Consider the following 25,606-nt stretch of genomic DNA (forward strand, 5'->3'; position numbering starts at 1 on the left):
TGCCGATTTGAATGAGGGAACTGTTTCCTACTCCTTCCCATCATCTTTCCGTGACTACCGAGGCGGGGCTGATGGTACCGGCAGGTGGCTTTTTGGGCCTGAGAGGTGCCGGAGCTGGGCAGCGAGTGGGAACGAAGGGTCGGGCGGCCCAGGCTCAGAGAGAGGCCCTCAAGCCCGGCGGCGGGGCGGCGGGTCAGCAGGTCGGTCGGGACCGTGCCCCGGCGCCGCCCTCCCCACTCCCCGCCGTGCCGGCTTCACGGACACCCTCGCCCGCCCCCACGAGCCCGGGCTCCCCTTCCTACCTGCCGGCACGCGGACTCGGCCCGCCCTCAGCCGCTCACCGCCGACCCTGTCGGCAGGCAGCGAACCCTTCTCGGCGGTTCGCAGCTGGAGCCCTCCAGCCGCCTCCCGGCGGCACGTGATACCGCCCCCGCCCCCGTCGCGCCCCGCCCCCTCGGCCCAGCTCGCGCCCCGCCCACAAGAGCGTCGCTGACCGATGACGTAGCCGGCACAGCCGCTGCAAGGCGGAGTTACTGCTGGATCTCTGGGTAGAGGTGCGTGGTGTCTGTTTTTCCAGCGAGACGGCAAAGTGGGGTGCGTAGAAAATCGTGGGTTTCCAAGGAAGGGAGGGGGAGAAGAGACTCAGAAGCCGGTCCTGCAAGTGCTGGGATACTGGGCGGTGTTTCGCACCCCCTCGGGGCGCTTCCTGAAGAGGCCTGGAGGCTGTCCCGCTGTAATTGAGCCGTGGAATTCAATAGGGGAGGTAATGGCTCGTACCCCGTGTGAGAAGTTTAAGGATTAAGTTCGCATCTGCCGCGTGGGATTTTTTTTCCTCCTAGGGCAGATCCTTGGGGAACTGAGTTAGTTGGTAAAGGAACACATGATCTGGTGACCTGGCTTCTCCCTTTTTCTTTCTTTTTCTTCTCCCCCCTTTTTCTTTCTTTCTTTCTTTCTTCTTCTTCTTCTTCTTCTTCTTCTTCTTCTTCTCTCCCCCCTTTTTCTTTCTTTTTCTTCTTCTTCCTTTTTTTTTTTTTTTTTTTTTTACCGGGGAGCTTTAGCTCTGTCCCTTTGCTCTAGCTCTTCAGTGAAAAGAGATGGTCGGCCTCACCATCCCTTTCAGCGCTACCATTCTGTGATTCCTGCTTCCCAGGATCGTATCTTTTATCATTAGCCCAGGTGGGAATAGAAATCTTGTGACTCATGTTCTAAACCTGGTTTGGGTACGCGGGCGTACTTAGGTGGCTTGCTTTCTTTTGGGTCGACTCGGGTAGCATTTGCAAGAAGCATTAATGTTCCAATAGGCTCATTTTAATTTTGTTAAAAATCAGAATAACTGTATGTCTTGTTAACGTTAGCCCTATGTTTTTCATAGACTTAACTCTTTAATCTGACATTTAACATTTTGTCTCATTTCAGAGGCAAATCTCCAAAGTATATTGAAGTCGGTGCTTTCGAATTTATTGTCACCTTATCTCTTTTATTAGCATTTTAAAGGTCATCACCTTCTGACTTGGAAAAGATGGTCAACGTCTTGAAAGGAGTGCTGATAGAATGGTTAGTAGTTTTGATACTTAATGAAATTTAAATCTCCATGTTGAATCTTGATGTATGTATACCTCCTCTAAAATCCATGTTTTTGTTTTAAGATCTAAACGAATCAAGTCTTTCAACTTTCTTAACTTCATTTTTCTTCTATAACAAGTGGAACAGATTTTGTTGGTATATTTCTTTCCTGTGCCAGATTTCAGTGTCTCTGGCCAGTGGCGTAAGTGGCATTATTTCCAACACGTTTTGGTCAGGGGAAGTGTATTTTTTTTTTAATGTTTATTTTTGAGAGAGACAGACACAGAGCGCGAGTGGGAAAGAGGGAGACACAGAATCCTAAACAGGCTCCAGGCTCTGAGCTGTCAGCACAGAGCCCTATGTGGGGCTCCAACCCAAGAACTGTGCGATCATGACCTGAGCCAAAGTCAGCCGCTTAACTGAGCCAGCCAGGTGCCTCCAGGGAAGGTGTATTTTTTAGATCAACACTCTTTGGAGGAACAGTACTTGCATTGTCATCCCACCCTCAGGGATTGACTAGAATTTAGGGTCTGCCTGAGTCTTCACCATCACGAACTATGGTCTTGAAAGAGTAAGAAAGTCAAGAGTCAATTGAAGGTTTCTTAAACGAGGCACACATTCCAAAGAAGAAACTAGAAACCTTAATGAGCGGCATTGAATTTCAAAGCAGGCTATCTAGGGCCAAGTACCACAGCCTGAAGACCTCTACCAACGAACCAGTTCTTGCTCTTTCTCCACTTGTTTGTGATGTTAAGGCTGGGGGAGGAGCAAAGCCAAGCCCTAGGTTACTTGCGGCATCAAAGCAGCTTTGTCCTATAGAAATACAACGTGAGCCACACACGTTGTCTTAAATTTTCTATTAGCCACGGTAAGAGTAAATTGAAACAGGTGGAATTAATACATTTTATTTAACCCAGTGTATCCAAACTATTTCAACGTGTCCTAAATCGTCAAAGTTGATTAAGATTTCAAAATCGTGCTAGGTCTTTTTTCATACGGCCGTGTGTAGTTTACTTTCTGCAGCCCAAATCACAGGCTGGCCACGTTTCAAGTGCTCAGTGGTGAGCAGTGCCGGTTGATTTAATGTTTGGAATAAAGGAGACAAAACAAGGGTAGAAGAAAAGAGCCAGTGACGTGGGAGGGAAGCTAAGAGGGGATGTTTAATGAGGGTGAGTGGGCCTGAGAGAGAATAAGGTGAAGACACTGGAAGTCAGTGATTTTCCTAGTATCTTCTTTTTTTAATTTAATCTATTTATTTGAGAGCATGCACACACGAGTGGGGGAGAGGCTGAGGGAGAGAGTGATAAAGACTCTTAAGCAGGCTCTACACTGAGCGGGGAGCCCTACTTGGGGTTCTGTCTCAGGACTGTGAGATCATAACATGAACCTAAATCAAGAGTCAGACCCTTAATTGACTGAGCCACCCAGGCAACGTTTTTTTGTTGGCTTGTTTTGTTTTAAGATGAGAGCTGCTTTAGTGGAAATGTGAAATAGATGCCAGATTGGAGTACTTTGAAAAGGGAAAGGAAGATGAGGAAGTGGAGAATCTTCAGAGAAGTTTTGTTGTAATAATAAGCAAAGGAATGGAGAACTGGATTGAAAGCTGAAGAGGGATATGGTAAGGGAATCTGGTTCTTGTTATTTTGGTTTTAATGGAGAGAATAGAACTTATGTTGATGAGAACAAACTACTCGGGAGAGGTGTTCACTGGGGAAAGCAAGGGGACAGGATCTAGGTCCCATAAGTTCTAAACACAAAGTGCTGTTTTCTTTTGGAAAATACTTTTAAGCTAGTTTTTTTGTATTGTATTTTTCTTAAAACTTTGTCATAATTGGGGCACCTGGCTGGCTCAGTTGGTTAAGCGTCTGACTTCGGCTCGTTCATGGGTTTGAGCCCCACGTCAAGCTCTGTGCTGTTTGAGCCTGCTTAGGATTCTCTCACTCTTTCTCCCTCTGCCCCTCCCCCACTGTGCGCTCTCATCACTCTCTCTCTCAAAATAAATAAATTTTTAAAAATTTTCTTCGTAATTATAGAAACATTCTCCTGGTTGGTCTTTGAATGCTACTGTTTTTTTTTAACACAGAAGATACGGTGTCTAAATGTGGTGTCTGTCCAGTCAGATGGGAGCCCCCACATGTGGGGCGACGACCAAGTGGAAGCCAATGGCGCAGGGGATGGAAATTCACCCAAGACAGAACTAAGGAGATAGAAGTTTATGGAATACACTGCACAGGAGCAGCAAGCAGAGTGAAGGCTGTTTTTAAAGGAGGAAGATGAGGTGTGGGGATGGGAACAGAACGAATTCTCTCTCCCCTTTTTGGTAACTATGCCTGGTTGTAAGTAGCCCATTGGTCAGTTAGGGCCTCTGGATATTTTGAGGTGGATCTCCTGATGGGCCTGTTTGTATTCAGATGGTCTCTGTGAGCCCTTTCCACATTCCATCTCTCAGGCCTATTTGCCTAAAAGCCACACATACATAACAGTGTCAGCTGTCCGCTTTTCCCCTTTTGTTTCTTCCAATTTTAAGTTTGATCTTCACCCCTGGATTTGATAAATCTTAACTTCTCTCTTGTCAGATTTTTGTATTTTAGTTTTTGTTGATGTGCAAAATTTCATTTATCTAGAATTTATTGGGAGGAAGGGCATGTTAGGCAAAGATTTGAATTTGCCTTTTTTTTTTTTTTTAAGCTGAACACGTGTTTCACACCATTCATTCCCTTCTCTAATGATACCTCTTTTATCACATTGTTTCACTCACCCTGCTACTTTTCCTTAATCCTGTCCCACATCCCTTCTTTTCTTTGTCATTGCTGCCTATTCAAGAATAATCTCAGGAGGCGCCTGGGTGCCTCAGTCAAGTTAAGCGTCTGACTTTGGCTTGGGTCATGATCTCCTGGTGGTTCATGAGTTAGAGCCCCGCGTGGGGCTCCCTTCTGTCATCATGGAACCCACTTTAGATCCTCATTCTCCCTTTCTGTCTGCCCCTCCCCCACTCAGCAAGCTCTTCTCTCTCTCCCTCTCTCAAAAATAAGTATTAAAAAATTAAGAAAGAATACCTCAGAATAATTTAGTGTGTTTCCAAAATAATCTTTTTGGCCTGATGGTTAAGATTGTGTTAGATCTATATTTTAATTTGAAAAAATATGGCTGGACTGCATTTTAAATTTTTTTATTTTCAACGTTTTTTTATTTTTGGGACAGAGAGAGACAGAGCATGAACGGGGGAGGGGCAGAGAGAGAGGGAGACACAGAATCGGAAACAGGCTCCAAGCTCTGAGCCATCAGCCCAGAGCCCGACGCGGGGCTCGAACTCACGGACCGCGAGATCGTGACCTGGCTGAAGTCGGACGCTTAACCGACTGCGCCACCCGGGCGCCCCTGGACTGCATTTTAAAGAGCAGAATCCTGGGAGGCTCATTAAAATCTCAGTGGTAGGCTTTCACTGTAGCCTTGAGGACCTAGTATAAATTTGTAAGAGGACCTGAGGTGTTAGTTTTCTTTCCTATTGGCTGAGCTCTCTGCCCAGTTTGCTGTCATGGAACCCAGCCTCAATTCTACGTAGGCTCTAATGGCCCCTCTATCACTCTGCTCTTCTGTGTAATCCCCAGACTAACAGCAACAGCATCATCTGGAACTTGTTAGAAATGCAAAGTCTCAGACCTCGCTCCAAGTCTCCTAAATCAGAATAGTGCATGCAAAGATACTTGTTAAAAGGCATTTAAAGTTTGGGAAGAGAAGCACTTAACTGGCCTAAGTCTGATAATGAGTTTTCCTATGGAGAATTGTTTTGCACCAAAACTACTAAAGTTTTATTTTGCCTATGGACACTGTCCTTGCAAAACTTGAATTTTTTCCTTTAAGGTGAATTCCAAAGTGTAGCCTGCACAATTTTTCAAGAGGGTTTCTGTCTTCCCAAAGATAGAAATCTTCCAAAAAGACTCCAGGCTTAAGAAATAATAGGTTTATAAAGGGCATGGTCAGGGCTGATGGGAACTCCACAGTCAGGTGTCCATGTTGGGACAGTAACTGGAAAAGTCCTTCGGTTTCCCTCATGTCTGTATTTGATGCCAAAAAGAAGATTCTTAGTAATATGGTATTAGCATAAGTCTGTTTACTTCATAATACCCATGGATTGTGTGGGGCCTATAGGTATGTGGAGTACAGAATCTCATAGGTCTAGAGTTCATAGGCAAACCACTCAAGAATTTCTTAAAACTACTTTCATTGTTGCAGTGGTTCTTTCCAAATTCCAGCCACATCACCATACGTGGTCATCTATAATGGCATGGATAGCGCTGTTCCACATATTCTGTTCAGGCAGCCGGCAAAATACTTCTCAGCCATGTAGGGCCTCATTCAAGAAGGGAGTCTTAATTTGACACCTGTCTTAGAATGGCTGAACTTCGTGCCCCATTTAAATTTCACCTCTGTCAGTTCCTTTCAACTGATTTGGAGTCTCTAATAAATGAAGCAAATAAGTCAGATTATGGTGGTGGCCATTAGGCCCAACTCTATGAATTGAAAAATCAAGGTGCTAGGATATAAGAAGATTCTTTCCTCACAAAGTTTATCAACTACCAAAATCTAAAGCTAAATTGAAATTTTTTGTTGGTAAATTTGTGTTTTCATGTATCAATGAGGTTGGTGAAAACTTCCTCTGTGTTGGGGTCCCCCACGGTCAACTGCCAGCCTCACACTAAGCATTTCCCAAATCTAGCTGACCACAGCAGTACTGAAGCAAGCAGCCTGTGTCCAACAAATGGCCTTGTCCAGTTGCAGGTGCCAGAGCAGACCTCTGGGGCGACCGTTATCTTGGTTACTTGGTGCGGCGAGTGCTTCAGCAAGATGATTTGTTATCAAGGTGCAATTCCCAACTAGCTTACAGCACAATAGCAAAGAATCTGAAGAAATAGTATTTATTAGATTTACGGGTTCGGCTTCTAAACCTATACTGTTAGGAGAAGCAATTAAGAACAAAAGCAAGGGGCCCCTGGGTGGCTCAGTCAGTTAAGCGTCCGGTTCTCAGTTTTGGCTCAGGTCATGTTCTCACGGTTTTGTGAATTTGAGCCCTGTGCCGGGCTCTGTGCTGACAGTGCAGAGTCTGCTTGGGATTCTCTCTCTCTCTCTCTCTCTCTCTCTCTCTCTCTCTCTTTGTGCCCCTCCCCACTCACATTGTCTCAGTCTCAAATAAACTTTAAAAAAGAACTAAGACGAAACTAGTCTTACCATTGTTCTGTTCTTTCGCAGCATTTATATATTTCTTGTGACCCTTTGCTTCTTAGAAGGGCCATATTCACAGAAGTTTCTTGGCTACCCAGAAGAGTGCCTAAACTATACATGGGCGATGCTTAGTAAATATATGTGTACTGAATGAATTTTGTTAACATAATTGAGCCAAGGAATGTAATCTCAGCCTAAATCCCAGAGTATTAATGTTCCTTTAGAGCTTCTCTATTAGCACAGTGATAATAGTGGAGATAAGAATAGGTTCTGATAACTTGGATTCAAGTTTCAGTACAAAAAAGCTTTGTGCACCAGACCTCTTTTTTTGGCAAGTTACATCAAATAGCTTTAAAATTTTTTTTTTTCCAACGTTTATTTATTTTTGGGACAGAGAGAGACAGAGCATGAACGGGAGAGGGGCAGAGAGAGAGGGAGACACAGAATTGGAAACAGGCTCCAGGCTCTGAGCCATCAGCCCAGAGCCCGACACGGGGCTCGAACTCACGGACCGCGAGATCGTGACCTGGCTGAAGTCGGACGCTTAACCGACTGCGCCACCCAGGCGCCCCTCAAATAGCTTTTAAATGAAGTGAATGTTGGCTTCCAGTCTTAGTTTTTAAAAAGCAGCTCTCACCGAGCTAACGATATGGGTGATAGAAGCACAGTCTTTAAAAAGACCTAATACGGAAAGCAATTTGTGATAGGTTTTTGAGCATTTATATGCTTTACCACAGTAATTCCCCTTCCAGAAGTTTATCCTAAGGAAGTGACCAGAACTGCAGATGAAAATGTAGGTGACTGAATGTGCTAATAAAACATGACGCCTTGAGGATGGAGCTAGCGAGTGTAATGTTAAGTGACATAAGTCCAAGAAAGACAAATGCCATGTGATTTCACTCCCATGTGAAATTTAAGGAAACAAATGAGCAAAAGGAAAAAAGACACAATCAAGAAATAGACTCTTAATTATAAAGAATTGATGGTGATGGGCGTTAAGGAATGCTCTTGTGATGGGCACCAGGCGTCGAATGGAAGTGTTGAATTGCTATATTGTACACCTGAAACTAATAGTATACTGCATTAACTGGAATTGAAAACTTAAAACATTGTGACTTTTTTCCTAATCAGATAATGTAGCTATTAAAATATTTGCAAACGTTTCAAGTGATCTGGGATGATGATATTGTGTGATACAGTGTTAAATAAAAAGGGCTGAATGCCTTCATGATGTGACACTGAACATTTACTGGTACCGTACTAAGTACTTGGTAATATTCTATTCGTTCTCGCAACAACCCTGTGAGATACAGGTATTATTATCCCCATTTTATAGATGCAGAAATTGAGCACAGAGAAATAAATTGCTCAGGGTTACACAACTGCTAAGATTGGATTTTAAACCACAGTATTCTGGCTTCAGAACCCACGCAAATAAGCCTTATGTAATCTGTCTTTCTAACACAGAACTAAGCATTATGTCGTGTTAAGTTCTGTAAAAGGACTTGTGCATGTGCAGTCTTAGAATAATATGTATTCATGGGATAATAATAGAACAACATTTTTGTACAAGCAAATCCTTTAATGGGGATAGAAGGGGGTCATTTGAACCTTTCTACCTATATCCTTTCACACACCCAGAAACTCTTGACATTGTAATTGCTCTTCATTTGAGTATCTACCATGAGCAAAGTGTTTTAGGTATAGTCTCTAATCCAGCAACCCTGCAACATAAGTGGCACTGTCTCCATCTTACTACCTAGGACCCTAAGACATGGAGAGGGTTAGTGATTTTATAGATCACACATATTTTGTTTGAGGTGGGGATTGGGCTCTGGCTGAGCCCAGTTGTTTTCTTTAGTGTCTTGCGTCTGTTTAACAATAAACCTCTTGTGTGTCCTATTGGGGACTTGGGACAGTCGTTCTGGTTGATGTAATGACTCCTGTGGTGGCCCTTTCTTTCTCTTAAGACCCTACTCATTGCAAGTGTAAGATTTTTAAGGAATTCTACCTTGTAGCTAATTATGATCAGGAAGGATTGTTACCATTGACTGAGCCAATCTTAGTATTCTGATGGTATGAGCAGTGCTGACAATTTTGTGCAGGTGACCCGTGATTCTGTGATCTGTCGTATAGCTAACTACATCATCCTAGGAGAGACTTCGCAATACTTTTTAGAATCACGTTTTATACTCAGGTTATGTAGGAAGGGGTTGATTGACATTTGCCCGTCACATCTCCAGGGCGGAGATAGGTTTTTTTCTTGCTCACTAGCCCTGATCCCAGTTTTTTATTTTTTTTTAACTTTTTTTTTTTTAATGTTTATTTATTTTTGAGAGAGACAGCATGAGTGAAGGAGGGGAAGAGAAAGAGGGAGACACAGAATCCGAAGCAGGTTCCAGGCTCTGAGCTGTCAGCACAGAGTCCAATGCGGGGCTTGAACCCACAAACCGCGAAATCATGACCTGGGCCGAAGTCGGACACTAACCAACTGTGCTACCCAGGCCCCCCTGATCCCAGTTTTTTAACCGAGTATGTCTGTGGGCACTTGGGGGCTTTTTTGCTTTGTTCTTACCAGCAGACTCTCCCATAGATTCTCTTCATGAGAAAGTGGAATAAATAACCCTGTATTCAGGCAAGATATTCCAGTCCCTCAGTGTTTTGTAACAAAGATCCCCTAAACTTTGAGTGTCCTTTTGAATCATTACAAATTATATTTTTTAGGTACAGGTTTGAGAATTCAGCCTGAAATTGACAGCTTTCTGTTTCCTTTCAAAAAGTTTAATTGAGGCAATTAATAACAGAAATAGTCATTTCATTGTCTCACTGACCAGTGACTAAGTATCTCATTTGTCAGTTAGGAGTGTTTCCCCAGGTATGGGGAGTGCCACTGGTGTTCAAGATGATTTGTAGTGGAACACAAAAGGGAGGGGGGAGAACACAAAAATAGTTTGTATATGACCAGTTTAATTTAGTTGAGGGGAAAAAAAACACATCAGGATGACTGATGATTCATACCAGATCAAGTTAGGCTTAAAATTTGATTTGGGGTGCCTGGGTGGCTCAGTCAGTTAAGCGTCTGACTTCGGTCCACATCATGATCTCACTGTCCATGAGTTCAAGCCCCACGTCAGGCTTGTGCTGACAGCCCTGAGCCTGGAACCTGCTTCAGATTCTGTGTCTCCTTCTCTCTCTGCCCCTCCCCCGCTTGTACTCTGTCTCTATTCCTCAAAAATAAATAAATGTTTAAAAAAAATTTTTTTTAAGTTGCTTTAAAAGCAATTTAGAGAAAAAATAATATGTAATGCAGGTGTTACAAGAGCTGACTAAAATAGCAGGGATGGTATGCAAATGGCAAAAATTTTGAAAACACCAGCGTGCTGAATCAGCACAGACGTGAGCTCCCCTGACACTTCTTAGTTTCAGTTGTTTGGGGTTCACTTCGTTGAAATAATGTAAATTTATTTCATCTGGAAAATTTCTGGGGATCTATTAGTCTTTATAACCACTTAACCTTTGCTATCTCTAAAACCTCTTAGAGCAGCCAATTACTAGAATAAATTGGTGTCCTCTGTGAATGTGCTGAGCTCAGACAGTAACAAGGTAATCTATCACATTTGGACCCGAAATCTATTTTAAATTGTTCAGAAGCCTCTGAATGATTTTAATTGAAAGTACTGAGATCTGTGGCAACTGGGTGGCTCAGTCGGTTGAGTGTCTGACTCAGCGTAGGCTCCTGATCTCTTGGTCATGAGTTCGAGCCCCGTGTCAGGCTCCATGCTGGATGTCAAGCCTGCTTAGGGGTCTGTCTCTCCCTCCTCTGCCTCTCTCAAAAAGAAAGAAAATACTGAGATTCTTGTGGGACCTGAGGGTAAAATGGGCACCAGGGCCTGCATGTGAGAGAGGAGAGTGAGTCTTCCTGTCCCCTGATGGCAGAGGGAGAAGGGAGAGACGGGAAATGGCCCAGCTGCAGAACACTAAAGCCGATTATTTCTGTCTGTCCCTCACCCCTATTTCTGTCCCTCACCCCCGTCTATTCTTAAGTGAGTCCTCTTTTATTCTCCACTCCCCTTTTATTTGTATGGGCAAGGAAACGTTTAGGGAAACAACACAGTTTTTAAAAACAATGGCGTTAGAGACACTGAAGCTTTGATTTCCCTGTTCTGTAGACCTCCTCGATTCCATTTCTGTAATTGCAACTGAAAGAACCCTGTTAAACCTGCTTGTTACTCCCTGCCGCCCCTCCTCCCCTTCTTTCTAGAATTGCTTTTTTTGTGTTTATTTTTATTTTATTTTTTTTTTGAGAGAGAGACAGAGCATGAGCATGAGCAGGGGAGGGGCAGAGAGAGGGAGACACAGAATCCGAAGTGGGCTCCAGGCCCTGCATTGTCATCACAGAGCCGGACGTGGGGCTCGAACCCCTGAACCATAAGATCTTGACCTGAGCCAAAGTCAGACAGATACTCAACGGACTGAGCCACCAGCACCCTAGACTTGCTCTTTAAGCCCTTGTTAACTTTGTTTCACAGCCTTTTTGTCAGTCATTGGTAATTTGTCTACCTCAGTGAGATTTTTCAATGTACAACATATTAACTGGTTTACAAAAATTTCTTATTCTGTGTAATTGCCAAAATTAGGGAATTCCTGGAAATGTGCAATTTATCTGTATCTGCTTAAATCCGTGACTATTACATTATCTTTCTAGAAGACCCCGCTCTGACGTATCCACATCTGCCTGTTTTTGGCCTTCAGTCTCATGTCTCTACCTGCCCTGAGACCCTCATTCTCATACTCTTTAGCCCTACTTTTCCTGTTTTCAGTCACCCAGAAAGCCACAGATTTCCAGGCCACCCCTCATCCCTGGGACACTCGATACCTGCAGCTCCGTCATCTGCTTTTTCCCACCTCCACCCCTCTGAGTGCTAGCCACGCAGGACCCCCTGTGTCTCCCAGCCCCCTGTTTCTGTCTCACTGTGGGAGCACGAGCTTTCTCCTGAGCACACCACTTCTCCCACAACCTTCCCAAGTATTGACTCCTCTGTGGTACCTCATGTACCATTGGGGCCAGGAAACTGGATAGGTATCTGCCTTATTCCTCCTTGCCACTTCAGACACGGCGACTTGTCTTCATAGAAACCCACAGCTCTCACCATCAGAGGACCCCGCTCACTAACCCTCCCCTTTGTGATCATCCGCACACACCCACGTCTTTCCCTTCAAGGCTTTTCCGTGAAGGCTGTCACTCTTGAGTAGCTCTCCTCTGTGCATTTTGGTAATTTCAGTATCCACGTGGATCGTCCCCTCAATACCCTGACTTCTCAGTCTCCTGACCTCCTCTTCCCAAGCCTGTCCTCCACCCTGTCCCAGCCTTTCTCGCTGCCGTGGGTGGCCCTCGTCTGTCCCTGCCAGTATTGCCCTCCCTTCACTCTCTCCACTTCGGGCGTCTCCCTGACCTCCACCCCTTCTTGCCCATTCACTCCCTCTAATGCCCTCACTCTAATTTCTTCAGCTCTGCCAGGCCTGCGGTCTGTTGATCTCCCGCCTTCCCCTGACCTTCCCAGCAGCACCCCACGTCCTCCTCAGCCCGCTGAGGCTCCACGGTTCCGGGCCGCATTTGTTCGTTCAATTAAAGACCGTCGGCCCCCTTGCCTCTCTCTCACACTAACCAGATGTGATTCTGTCCCACTCTGCACCTGCTCTGAACCTTTACCTCCACAGCTTTAAATTCACGACTCCTAAACTCATGTGGACCCTTAATGCTAGCCAGCAAATCCCTGTTTCTTAGTCTTTTTACAGTCCCCCTCTTAATACAGCTGTTCTACTTCAAATTCAAGATTTTGGTAGTTGTATTTTTTTTTATTTTTTTTTTATGTTTTTATTTTATTTCTGAGAGAGAGTGTGAGCAGGGGAGGAGCAGAGACAGATAGAGACATAGAATCCGAAGCAGGCTGTCAGCACAGAGCCCGATGCGGGGCTAGAACCCACGAACCATGAGATCATGACCTGAGCCAAAGTCAGACATTCAACCAACTGAGCCACCCAGGTGCCCCAAGATTTCAGTACTTTTAAAACTTACTGGTATTTTTTGTGCCTCCAAGAAAAATCACTACCAGGTATACTGTATCATGCCATTGATTGCAAGAGTCATCTTGATTTTGGAGATGTTAAAATGTGGGGGAAAATGTACTTCTTAGACTAGACGAATGTGGTATCATACCTTCAACTTCTTTACCTCCAAAAACTTTCCTGTTTCACTGCAAAAATACAGGAAAAGCAATCGGGAGAGAAGGTCGGCAAGTCTGTCCCATTGATCTGTGCGCATATACTCTTCCCTTCCCCCCACTGGCTATGATGAAGTATCCATTCTCCTGTCTTAAGCCAGCTTCTCTACTTGGGAACTGGACCCCATCCCTTCTTGCCTATTTCAGGGCAGCTTTCCAGCAGCCTTCCTCCTCCTCCTGCTCTAGTAATTTTTCCTTCTCTACTGAATCATTCCCATCAGCATTCTAAACATGTTGTTATACCCACCCACCCCCACCCCCATCCCCATCCCCATCCCCACCCCCGGAAGGAGGTGAGCAAAACCTATTGATTCCCATATCCTCTTCCAGCTGCTGCTCTTTCCCCGCTCTGTGAAAAAGAATTTCTTGGAAGACTTGTCTAAATTCACTTTCTCTGATTTCTGTCTTGTGACTCCACTGAACCTGTTCTTGCCAAGGTCTGGTAGTCAAGTTTCAATCCTTATTTCCTGTACCTGTCTGTTACCAGCACCTATCACGGTGGATCACCTCTTCTCCCCAAATGTCCTTTGTTCACTTACCTTGCAGAACTCAGGACTTTCTTCCTGCCTCTGCAGTCACTCCTTTCCAGTCTGCTTTGCTGATTTGTCCTTTTCCTGCTAACCTCTTGATGTTGGGGAGTCTGGGGCTTGGTCCATGTTCTTTTCTCTGTTGCTATGTTCACTTCCTTGTTGGGGCTTGATGACTGACTTTTGCTCTTCAGTCCAGACTTTGCTACTGAAATCCGGAATCGTATGCCCACTTTCCTACACAGTTTTCCGCTTGGGTGCCAACCTATCTCAAGTGCAACGTGCCTCAAACCCACTTTTGATCTTCCCAGCACACCTGTTCTTCCTACTTCCTCATCTCACTAAAAGGCAACTCCATTTTTTTCATTTGCTCTGACCAAAAATGTTGGGAGTCCCCTTAATTCTTCTCTTTCAAAGTCGGAGTCTAGTCTCGGCAAATTATGTTGGCTTTACGTTCAACGTATGTCTAGAATGCAACCACTTCTCATCTCCCCGTTACCACTTCCAAACCATTATCATCTCTTACCTGGGTTACCGCATTCAACTTCTGATCAGTCTCCCTTTTTGCACCCTTGCCTCCACCACTGCCATCACCCCAGTCTTTTCTCAACCCCACAGGCTGTATGATCCTTCCTTTTCAAATTTAAGTCAGTTTGGGGCACCTGGGTGGCTTGGTCAGTTGACCTTCTGACTTCGGCTCAGGTCATGATGTTGCAGTTTGTGGGTTTGAGCCCCACGTCGGGCTCTGTGCTGACAGCTCAGATCTGAAGCTTTGTGCTTCGGATTCTGTGTTTCTCAGTGTCTCTACTCCTCCCCCACTCAAGTTCTGTCTCTCAAAAATAAACATTAAAAATATTTTAAAAAGTAAAATTTAAGTCAGTTTGGGGGCACCTGGGTAGCCCAGTCAGTTAACTGTCTGACTCTTGATTTCAGCTCAGGTCATGATCTCGTGGTCGTGAGATGGAGCCCTGTGTTGGGCTCTGTGCTGGATGTGGGGCCTGCTTAGGATCCTCTCTCTCCCTCTCCTCCAGTCCTTCCCCACCCACTCATGCATGGACTCACTCTCTCGTTCCAAAAAATAATAATAAAATTTAAGTCAGTTTGCAAGTTAAATCATGTCTCCCAGTAAAAGCCAGAATTGCTAAAATCACCTCTGAGGCCCTTTGTGATCTGGCCCAGCTACAGCGAACTTGGTGACCTCATCTCCCACTTCTGTTCCCTTTAGTCACTGCACTCCAGCCTCTGTGGCCTTGCTGTTTCCCTCTGCCTAAGTCACGTGGCTCACTCACTACCTCCTCCTGGTGTTTGTTCAGATGTCACCTGCTCAGTCAGGCCTTCCCTGCCTCCCCTGTTTGAACTTGGGAGTCTCGCAGTTTCACGACTGCCAGTTCTCATCCCGCTTCCCTATTTTGTGCATGTGCGTGTGTGTGTGTCGTAGCACTACTGGTAAATGTAAGCTCTAGTAACAGGGAGGGGTTTTTTTTTTTTTTTTTTTTTTTCCTTTTTTAAATTTTTATTTTAAGTAGGCTTCATGCCCATCATGGGGCTTGAACTCATGACGCTGAGATCAAGAGTCACGTACACTACCGACTTAGCCAGACAGGCACCCCAACAGGAGAGTGCTGGATTGTTTTGTCACTGCTGAATCCCCAGGACCAGAATAGTGCCTAGCACATGACAGGTGCTGAGTAAATATTTATTGAATGAGTGTGTGAACTTCAGCAAATTTACATCTGAACCAATTGATTCTGCATGTTAATATGGTCATTCCAATACTTTAACCATAGACTATAACTGAATTTTGCCAAATCTGTGTGGACAAGTGTAACTTAAGTGTTCTGAACCTAAGCCTAAGATGACAGACATACTAGAAACTAATTTTAAAATCTGTGTCAGTTTTGGAGCATCTGGGTGGCCCAGTTGGTTAAGCATCCGACTTCTGCTCAGGTCATGACCTTATGGTTCGTGAGTTCGAGCCCCACATCAGACTCTGCACTGATGTGGAGCCTGCTTGGGTGTCTGTCTCTGTCTCTCTGTCTCTCTCTCTCTCTCTCTCTCTCTCTCAATAAATAAATAAATAAATAAATAAATACACACACTTTAAAATCTGTGTCAGATCTGGCAGACCTATTTATTCACATCATTTTACATTGTAAAATGTTCATAAAATCATTGTAATGGTAAGTTACTAAAAATAATTAAGAAAATCATCTTTTCAGGAAGACTTGGCTTTATTAATAGGTAATACACCATGAATTTAGTGACTGAAATCCTTTACTTTTGTTAGCTTCGCTCACACCTGGTTTGTACTTGAAGGAACTAAAATTCAGTTTTGTTTTCAGGAAATTACACTGACCCTTTTTGAATTAAAGCATCTTTGCAATTGATGTTGTCATTCCTCAATAAACCAAAAGAGTTTGTAAAGTTACATCTTCTCTAAGATTTGAAAACTATGCAGCTTGACATTTTCATGTTCAATTTTTGCTAAATACATTGTACATTAGGTCTAAAGGGTGTCCCTTTTGTGTGATTCAGAGCTTTTATGACAGATATGTTTCTGTAAATCCAAGAAATTATATCCCTTTTTCCTTTGTGACTTACTCTATTCATTACAGAGTGAAAACCACAAATAAATAGAATTAAATTTGGATCTCTTTGAGCTCAGTATTCTCTAGGAGATTTTGGTAGGATTTCCCTTAAAGATTCTGAATGATAGTTCAGACTTACAAAGTTTAAAATTTTAAGGAAGAAAAATAACTTGGGCACCTGCTGCAAGCCAGAGCCTATTCTTGGCATTATTCTGTAATTTTCATAACTGCCCTGTAGCCTCATTTTGAGGCTTTGGGAGATTAAATACATATTAGGGTCACACAAGTAAGTGATAAAGCTGAGACTGAATGCAGTTCTGACTTTTGCAAAGTGACTGACTGGTTTTGTAAATAAATTTTTCACTGGCAAGGTAGTGAAAATCCTTTGGCTTCTTAAAAGTCATGGTCATGGGCAAGTAAGGAAATTCATTTTTTCAATCCGTGAAGGGAGCTGTTACTCTTTGGCCCTGTTAACTACCAAAGCTTTGAACATTATTTTTCACTTGTCAGTGACAAACTACTCTTTTAAAATCTTATCATCGGTCTCTTTGTCTAAAACTTGAACCAGCGTTCTAAAATGAAGCTATGTCTACATATCATTAGTGCTTGAGAGGGAGTGAGGGATTGAGTTAACAGTTTAGAACTTATAAATTATCCTAAAAATTCTACAAGCCCAATTCTAGTTGTTCCCGTGAAATTTGACAACAGGGCGTCTCATCTTTACGTGTTTTCTCTGCAGTGACCCAGCCATGAAGCAGTTCCTGCTGTACTTGGATGAATCAAATGCCCTAGGAAAGAAGTTCATCATTCAAGACATTGATGACACTCATGTCTTTGTTATAGCAGAGTTGGTTAATGTCCTCCAGGAGCGAGTGGGTGAATTAATGGACCAAAATGCCTTTTCTCTTACTCAGAAGTGAAAATACTCAATATTGACCACTTAGGAATCATAAGTAACAAATGTGAGAGACTGTCACCATTCAGTGTCCTATGTGACAGATTAAACTTAGTTGCTTAGATGCATGTTACAGGAAAATCTATGATGTCATTCGTTCAGAAAAAAGCCCCTGAACAGATTTTCCTCTTCTGGTTTTTTTTTTAGTACATGTACCCTAGAATGTAAAAAAAGAAAGAAAAGTTTTAATGCTTGTCTGTGATTTGCCTTTTATTATCCTACATTAAAATATTAATGTAAATGGTTTTCCTACCTTTTTAATACATTAAGAATATGATGGAATATGCTTTTAAATCATTCATCTAACCTGTTTCACTTGTTCCTGTTAATAATTGTGGGGTTTTGTAGTGTGGGTGTGGTTTGTCCTGTTCTAATTAGAAACTTCACAGATTATTTAGATAAATATGCCACGGTGGGACCTTGGGTAATATTTATGTCTTGCAAGTAATCCCAGCATACCGGCCAGCTGTCTTGGTGAAGAAGATGGGGAAGAGAACCATATAATGTTAATGTGAACTACACTTTGCATTTCCCTAAAAATACAGCATTTTAAAAGTGCAAAGGGTGAGAGATAACCAGATGAGAAAGGGACCTGTTGCTCTGCAAGCTTTAGTTTTTCCTTGTTCAAACTTTTTTGGTCACATTTTCCTTTCCCATCATGGCAAGTGTTTTGTTTAAAGAAATCAGTTTTATTTGTGCCTTATTTCCTATGAGAATCCCTGTTTAAACTGATTTTTTTTTTTAAATTTTTTTTTTCAACGTTTATTTATTTTTGGGACAGAGGGAGACAGAGCATGAACGGGGGAGGGGCAGAGAGAGAGGGAGACACAGAATCGGAAACAGGCTCCAGGCTCTGAGCCATCAGCCCAGAGCCTGACGCGGGGCTCAAACTCCCGGACCGCGAGATCGTGACCTGGCTGAAGTCGGACGCTTAACCGACTGCGCCACCCAGGCGCCCCGTAAACTGATTTTAAAAAGAAGGACTATAGGAGAGTACAGCATAAGGAATATAGTCAATAAAATTGTAATAACACTGGTGACAGATGATAACTAGGCTTACTATGGTGAGCATTTTGTAATATATGTAACTGTCAATTCAATATGTTATGTGCACCTAAAATTCAACAGAATATCATAGGTCAACTCTACTTCAATTTTAAAGAAGGAACAGGAAGTAGGAACAGATAGTCTTGTGGGAAGCGGCATGATTGGGTTAAGGTGTATCATATATAGTTTTGTGATTGATTGGAGGCAGAAATGATCACACTGATAGGGGCCTTGCTTCCCTTCCTGAAGATAGTGTTAACGAGGATGGGTTCCTGTGATGAGAATTCTCCAAGAGAGAAAAGGACTTTTGTGACACTGTGTAGAACCCTATCGAACGTGGTTCTCTTCTCTCCTATAGTATATTTACTCAAAGTACCTGTGTACCATTTTCACTCACTACACAAGCTGGACGTTTCCACTGTTTAGTACAGTAGGTCCTCCCTTATCTGCAGTTTTGCTTTTCCACCTTCAACCAAGGCCCAAAAGCAGATGATTCTTCTTCTCACTATCCTCAGAAAGAAGGTCAGTAGTAGCCTAATACTATGTCACGAAGCCTACGTCATTCACCTCACTTCATCTCATCGTGTGGGCATTTTGTCATCTCACTGGAGGACCCCACAAGAGGAAAGAGGGTAAGTACAGACAGTACAGTAAGATATTTTGGAAGAGACCATATTCACATAACCTTTATTGCAGTTTATTGTTATTGTATTTTATTATTGTTATTAATCTCTTACTGTGCCTAATTTATAAATTAAACATTATCAAAGGTATGTACATATAGGAAAAAACACAGTATACATAGGGCTCGGCTGGGCATCCCCTGGGGGTCTTGGGATGTAATTCCCTAGATGAGGGGGGACTACTCTACGTCCATCACGACTCCCACCAATATAAATCAATCCACAGAACATTGATTCTCATATAACAATGCAAACAATTTTGTGGCGTTATTGGTACATCTGGTTCTAAAACTTGTTGAGTAGAAAATACATTTCTTTAGAGTTTCCAGCTGTGACTGTAATGTTACTGAATCTTGTATTTCAGGCATATTTAAGTCATGTAGATCTCAGGCATTTGTCATCTAGTACCTCTTAATAGGAACATGAAACCTCGAGAAAACTTTTCTTAGAATCCCAGTTTAAAAGGTGTGGAACAAATTACATTGGATAGTGATTGCAAAGAGTGTTACAGAAGGAAAGTTTTTATTTCATTCAAAAGTATTGGGGCAAGTGCTAAATATCTGTCCCTGGACACTGCAGTAAGAAAAAGGGGACATTGTGAACTAGGAACCCTACATGCAGCTGTTTAGTTGACTTGTCCAACTACGAGAGAATAGGAAAGAACCAAGTGATGTTTTACATAAACTCTCCTTGGCATCTGGTTAACCTTATTTGATTTGGCACACTTTAATACTTTTTTTTTTTCTAATGTTTATTTTTGGGAGCGAGAAAGAGAATGAGCAGGGGTGGGGCAGAGAGCAAAGGAGACACAATATAGAATGGGCCGTCTGTCAGCTGTCAGCACAGAGCCCCATGCGGGGCTTGAACTCACAAGGTGTGAGATTATGACCTGAGCTGAAGTTGGACGTTTAACTGAGCCACCCAGGCACCCCTGATTTGGCATGCCTTAGATGTCCAGAACAAGATGCAGGTTGCTTGGTGGTGAAATTGACTACTGTCTTTTAAAAATAAAGTCCTATATATTGTGAAAAGGTAGTATTCACTTACATTTTCTTAACTGCAAAAAGGAGTCATTTTAATGGATCGAAGTTAGGTGACCAGTCATAAATATCCATGTACTAAAATTGTAATATTTAGAGTGATACTTTTTTTTCTTTCTTTTCTTTTTTTTTTTTTTAGAGAATCTTTAAGTAGGCTCCATGCTCAGCATGGAGCCTGACATAGGGCTTGATCCCATGACCCAGGATCATGGCCTGAGCCGAAATCAAGAATCCAACACTTAACCCTCTGAGCCACACAGGCGCCCCTATACTTCTTGATAAAGGGTTTTTTTCTTAAACACTGTATCAGGTCAAAAAAAAATTTTTTTTAGAGAGAATGTGCATGTGCATGCACGTGAGTGGGGGAGGGACAATCCTAAACAGGCTGCAAACCCAGGACAGCACCTGACACAACTGAGATGGTGACCTGAGTCACTTACCCGACTAAGCCACCCAGGCGTCTCAAAACTTCTTAATTCCTTGAACGCTTATTTCCTGGTAAAATTTAGTGTGATTATTTAAAATTTCAGGCATCCTAAGTATGCATCCCAATTAATGTAAAAAATGTATATCGAGGAATCAGTTTTAAGTGAACAGTTACTGAACAGTACTGATAATAGACAATAAAGACTATTCCCCTTTATTGCTGATAGACACTATAGGTGGTAATCAAAATTATTGATTGTACTGCTCTTAACATGAGCCGTAACAGGTGATCTGACATAATTTTACTATTTTCTGAAAAGATGGAAAATAGTGTATTTTGTAGAGTAATAAACCTCACCTCTAAAGAAACTAAAAACTCCGACATGATTCCTTCTGATTTAACTCATTCTCTTAACTTTTTCCTGCCTTAAGAGATAGGAGGAAGATATAGAGATGAAAAACAAGCATTTGCAAATGTAGTCAATAAACATTCTCAAGTGTACGTAGCTCTCCTTTGCAGCAAAGAACACTGAAAGGTCTGTTGGTGAGATTACTGAATAAGCTTTTTCCTTTCTTTTTAACTTTATTTATTTTGAGAGAAAGAGCGAGAGGAAGAGAGACTACAAGCAGGAGAGGGGCACCGAGAGAGGGAGGGAGAATCCCAGGCAGGCTTCATGCCATCAGCGCAGAGCTTGACAGAGCAGGGGCTCCATTTCAAGAACCAGGAGATTGTGACCCGAATCGAAAGCGAGTCTGACACTCAACTGACTGAGCCACCTCAGCGCCCCTGAATAAGCTTTCTAAATACATTATTCTCACTCTAGGAAAGTGATTAAGAGATTGCCCAGAGTCAGATGTCTGCTCCCTGCTTGCTAGCTCTGGGATCTCGGACAGGTCGTTGAGTTTCTCTCCGAAAACAGGAACACCTGTCCTCAAAAACTGGTTTGGATGGTTGTAAGTTAACATAAGTAAAGCAGAGGATTCTGAGGTTTAGTTACTTAGAATCTAGAAGAGCACAATGAGGGGGCAGGGACACATTTCAGCGCCCACCCCCTCTACCGACATTTTTTTTTTTTTTAAGTGTTGCATAAGCAACAGGTGGGGGAGGAGGGAAATTCTTAGAAAAGGAGCTCGGGGTAGATAGCCCAGTAGGGGCCACTACCTTTACTGATCTTGAAGCTGTCTCTTGAACAGCTTGAACGTTGTTGGGAAATATCCAGACAGTTTGTTTCCCTGAGGCTGGACCTGGGGCCTAAGGGTGGGAGAGCACCTGGCTCCGAGGGTCCCAAACCAGATTCGGCTGCTGGCAAAAATCGACAGGCAGAGAGACAAATGGTGGCTTTATTTCACTGGCACTAACACCGGGAAGACGCCGACTAACATGTCAAGGTCTGACTCTAAAGTGCTGAAAATACTTCCGGGTTCATGTTAAGAAAATGTGGGACAAAGGTCGGTGGGCAGTAAAGGTCAGGTCCATCACTGTCTTGGAGTCAGGCACGTGTGGTCTTGGTGGCATCAGGGCCCTCCCCTCCCTATTGCTTGGGGGAGGGGGTCTTTTCAGTTCCCATCCCAGGATGCTTTGCCCACCAAGCTCAGCTTCTTTTGAGCTAAGAGATAAGCTGGAGATAAGAACTTCATCAATTGAGCAAGTACAGACTGAGGTCACAGTGGAAATGGTTGAAGTCCTGTTTCCAGGCCATTCCTCTTTGCCTTTGTGTTTGATGATTAGTCTTGTGTAGAATTCCTGGGTCATAATCCATTTCCATCAAATGTACCATTTTTCTCATCGGCTTCAGATATTTACCGAGTCCAGTTTGGATTTTATTCTTTTGAATGGCTTTTCTACCTGAAACTTGTGGGTTTCTCTCAACTCCTTTCTCCTACTTTCTTTACCTTACTGTTCTTTTTCTTGCTGTCTCTCGTTTGTAATCATTCTGTCCCTTTTCTCTGCCTTTCTATATTGTTTATTTCCTTGAAATTTTAAAACTTGACCAGAGTGTGTCCCTTGTATATTTTGCCTGGCATATGTGAATCTTCCTCATCTCTCAGAATTCAGGTGCTTTGTGTATTTAGCTTTGAGGAGGGTTCTTAATGAACGAATTTTCTGTGACAACTTTCATGCCTCTGTTGGCCTATTCATTAGCTAATTCTTTGTGATTAACACTTCTATGTTTTGTCATCATTTCGTTGCTTTTTTTTTTTCTGTGTTCCAGGAATGCTTTTCAAATTTGTCACTAAACGTGATTTTAGTTTAATGAAAAGCTGCTTCTTCTTCCAACTTGGACTTTATCTTGGTTGCTGTGTTTTTGGTTACATTTCTGTCTTTAATCTTGTCACAGCCTGTTTTTGTTTAATGAAGACAAGGTCCACTGGTATCTTCTTTATTTTTAATTGAAGTTATCTTTTTTTTTTTTTTTTTTACCAGCAATACACAGTCATCTCAGGTAGATTGGAAAGGGAGGCAAAAAAAGAAAATATAATCCATCCATAATCCCACCACTCAGGAAGAGCCCTAATTAAAATTTGATGATGCTCTTCAGACCTTTTCTAAAAATATAAGAACAGTCCCCACTCCCCTGTCCCAGTGAGATCACACTGCTTTGACACTTGCTTTTTTACTTTCATGATATTTTATTAAAAATATGAAGTAGCATTTCTATTTCAGAGGAAAAGTTTTTCTTCTGAGTTCTCGAACACATTAGAATTACATGGGACCAATCGCTTCTCGGCCTTTTGGCTAAGATCATGTGTAGAATTACATGGGAGCATAATGAAAACTGATTCCTGTCCTCAGCCCCCAGTATTCAGACGTAATTGTTCTAGGATGGGAACCAAAAGTCAACATTTGTTAAAGGCTTTCCTGATGTTTCTAATGCACAGCCAGCGCTGAGAACCCCTGGCCTTGTGTGTGCAGTAGAGACTTTGAGTAGGTTTTGTTTGGGGGTCTTACTTGGTTTTCAGGAAGCTAATCTGTCAGCATACCTGTTCCCTTACACTGCCAAGGAGATGGCTGAGTCTATCCAGCAAGGAAGCAGCTTTCATTAAAATCCACTAACTAAATAACCGATTCCCCAAATAGTTGCAGAATCTTACTACTGACAGAAGTTAGCTACGTTTAGATCCTTCAGTTGGATGGAGGAAAGTAATGGCAGCACTCTTAATAAATTCACCATAGGATGTTTTAGTCTTTTGTTTATTTGGTATTTACCATGTGGCAGAATTTTTTTAATGTTTATTTATTTTTGAGACAGAGAGACCGAGCGGGGGAGGGGAAGAGAGAGAAGGAAACCCAGAATCCGAGGCAGGCTCCAGGCTCTGAGCTGTCAGCACAGATCCCAACACAGGGCCCAAACTCACAAACCGCAAGATCGTGACCCGAGCAGAAGTCAGACACTCGACCGACTGAGCCACCCAGGTGCCCCAGAATTTTTTTTAATGAAGCAAATTATTAAGCTATGTCAATAGATCAGTTCTCAGGCAGGGTCTTTCTGAGGGGATGTCTAAAATTCAGTGCTAACTTGTTTACGTAATGGTAATAGTCACTGCTCTATCTCCCTAAAACTCTCAGAAACATCTGTACCTACACAAGGTCTTTGGACATTGTGATTTTGTTAAGTCAAGAGAAATTTAGTTTCTTAGAAAAACAGCAAAGGCAGGACCATGAGAGAAACGTAAACAGAATTCATTTAGTGTTATGGAGAATCCACAAGAGATTTGGATGAACTTCACCTAGGACATGGAATGGAGTCTTTTGTCAGTCTTATAAAACACATTAAACCAGGGCACCTGGATGGCTAAGTTGGTTAAGTGTCCAGCTTTGGCTCAGGTCATGTCTCACTCACGGTATATGAATTCGAGCCCTGCATCAGGCTCTTTGCTGTCAGCTCAGAGCCCACTTTGGGTTCTCTGTCCCCCTCTGTTTTTGCCCCTCCACTGGTTCTCAAATAAATAAATTTGGGGGTAAATTCCTAATAATATATTTAATATATAATAGATATATAATAAGTACTGAACAACTTGAAAGTTTCCTCACCAGCATATAAACTTACCTCTTTCAGTTCTTTTTTTTTTTTTTCCTTAATGTTTATTTATTTATTTTGAGGGGGGGGGGAGCAGGGGAGGGGCAGAGAGAGGAGGGAAGGAGAGAATCCCAAGCAGGCTACCTGCTGTTAGTGCAGAGCCGGACCCAGGACCCAATCTCACAAACCATGAGATCATGACCTGAGCTGAAATCAAGGGTCAGACACTTAACCGACCAAGCCACCCAGGCACCCCATCTCTTTCAGTTCTAATTAACTGAAACACACATCAGTTAGATTAAGCAAAAAAAAGGAAGAATTTATTATTAAGTGTGTGATTTAAAAAAAACAAAAACAAAAACCCAAGGACAAGGAGCTGCTGAGCTTCATGTACAAGCTAAGACCAAAGACCTCCTGGCCTCTCTCCAACACCCCCTCCTTCCTTCCAGCCGAGGATCAACTTTCTCTACTTCTCACTCTTAAATTCAAAAGAGAACATGGTGACCCACATCTGTAAGGTTCATATCTGTCCGTTCAAGATTCCTGCCAGATTGATGCTAAGATCTCTTGGTCCCTTGCCTGATTTTCCAGGAAGGGCCCATTGGCCCAACCAGCTGTGGCCAGGAAAACTGTTGCACTGTAGAAACATAACAGGGGTGCCTGGGTGGCTCAGTCGGTTGGGAGTCCCAACTTCAGCTCAGGTCATGAGCCTGTGGTTCATGGGTTCGAGCCCCGCATTGGGCTCTGTGCTGACAGCTCAGAGCCTGGAGTCTGCTTTGTGGATTCTGTCTCCCTCTCTCTCTGCCCCTGCCCAGCTCATACTCTGTCTCTGTCTCTCTCTCAAAAATAAATAAAACATTAAAAAAAAAAAAAAAAAAAAAAAGAACATAACAGGTAGCCACCTAGATGGATGTGGACAGCCCAGAGAGGAGGTGGTCACCACAACCAGCTGATTGACAATCATGGGCTTTGAAAAGTATTATCTTCACCAAATTGTCTATATAAAAACATTAAGTACAATAAATCCAATTAATATCCACGCTTTTTCATTCATTCAAATATTTATTGCACACCTACTAACTGCCAGATACTGTATAGGAAGCTCAGGTTATGTAGACTAAGACAGATTTAGTCCTCATTTAGCAACACGGAGGGCAGCTTTCAGTTATCGCCTGTGCCTGGGACAAAAATGCAAACTCAAAATTCAAGTTTTGGGGTTTTTTTTTTTATTTTTTAATGTTTATTTATTATTGAGAG

At 42.8% G+C, this 25,606-nt stretch overlaps 2 protein-coding genes across 4 annotated transcripts in view; one reads left to right on the forward strand and one right to left on the reverse strand.

The window, feature by feature from the left end:
* The window catches only part of SERAC1 (serine active site containing 1), a 66,630-nt gene extending 66,193 nt beyond the window's left edge, over window positions 1-437 (reverse strand). The window contains exon 1 of the mRNA XM_043593119.1: window positions 303-437. The gene's annotated coding sequence lies outside the window, so the exon portion shown is untranslated. The remainder of the gene's footprint in view (window positions 1-302) is intronic.
* A 41-nt stretch (window positions 438-478) lies between these two features.
* Window positions 479-17,428, forward strand: GTF2H5 (general transcription factor IIH subunit 5). Of its 3 annotated transcripts, none has more exons than XM_043593122.1 (3): window positions 479-554; window positions 1,485-1,554; window positions 16,919-17,428. In XM_043593122.1, exons 2-3 carry the CDS (start codon window positions 1,520-1,522, stop codon window positions 17,097-17,099), a joined length of 216 nt encoding a protein of 71 aa, XP_043449057.1. In that variant the 5' UTR covers window positions 479-554; window positions 1,485-1,519; the 3' UTR covers window positions 17,100-17,428. The 3 variants fall into 3 exon arrangements, with proteins under 3 accessions (XP_043449057.1, XP_043449055.1, XP_043449058.1); XM_043593120.1 differs by having other exon boundaries at window positions 503-594; XM_043593123.1 differs by lacking the exon at window positions 479-554 and adding an exon at window positions 601-763.
* The last annotated feature ends 8,178 nt before the right edge of the window (window positions 17,429-25,606 follow it).

This window comes from Prionailurus bengalensis, chromosome B2 (assembly GCF_016509475.1).
Source record: "Prionailurus bengalensis isolate Pbe53 chromosome B2, Fcat_Pben_1.1_paternal_pri, whole genome shotgun sequence".
In the NCBI taxonomy this organism is placed as follows: Eukaryota; Metazoa; Chordata; class Mammalia; order Carnivora; family Felidae; genus Prionailurus; species Prionailurus bengalensis.

Bases quoted from the DNA above. Each gene is read 5' to 3' on its own strand.
- GTF2H5 (XM_043593122.1), top strand. From the start codon at position 1,520: ATGGTCAACGTCTTGAAAGGAGTGCTGATAGAATG. The intron at 1,555-16,918 runs GTTAGTAGTTTT...TTTTCTCTGCAG, and splicing joins AAAGGAGTGCTGATAGAATG to TGACCCAGCCATGAAGCAGT.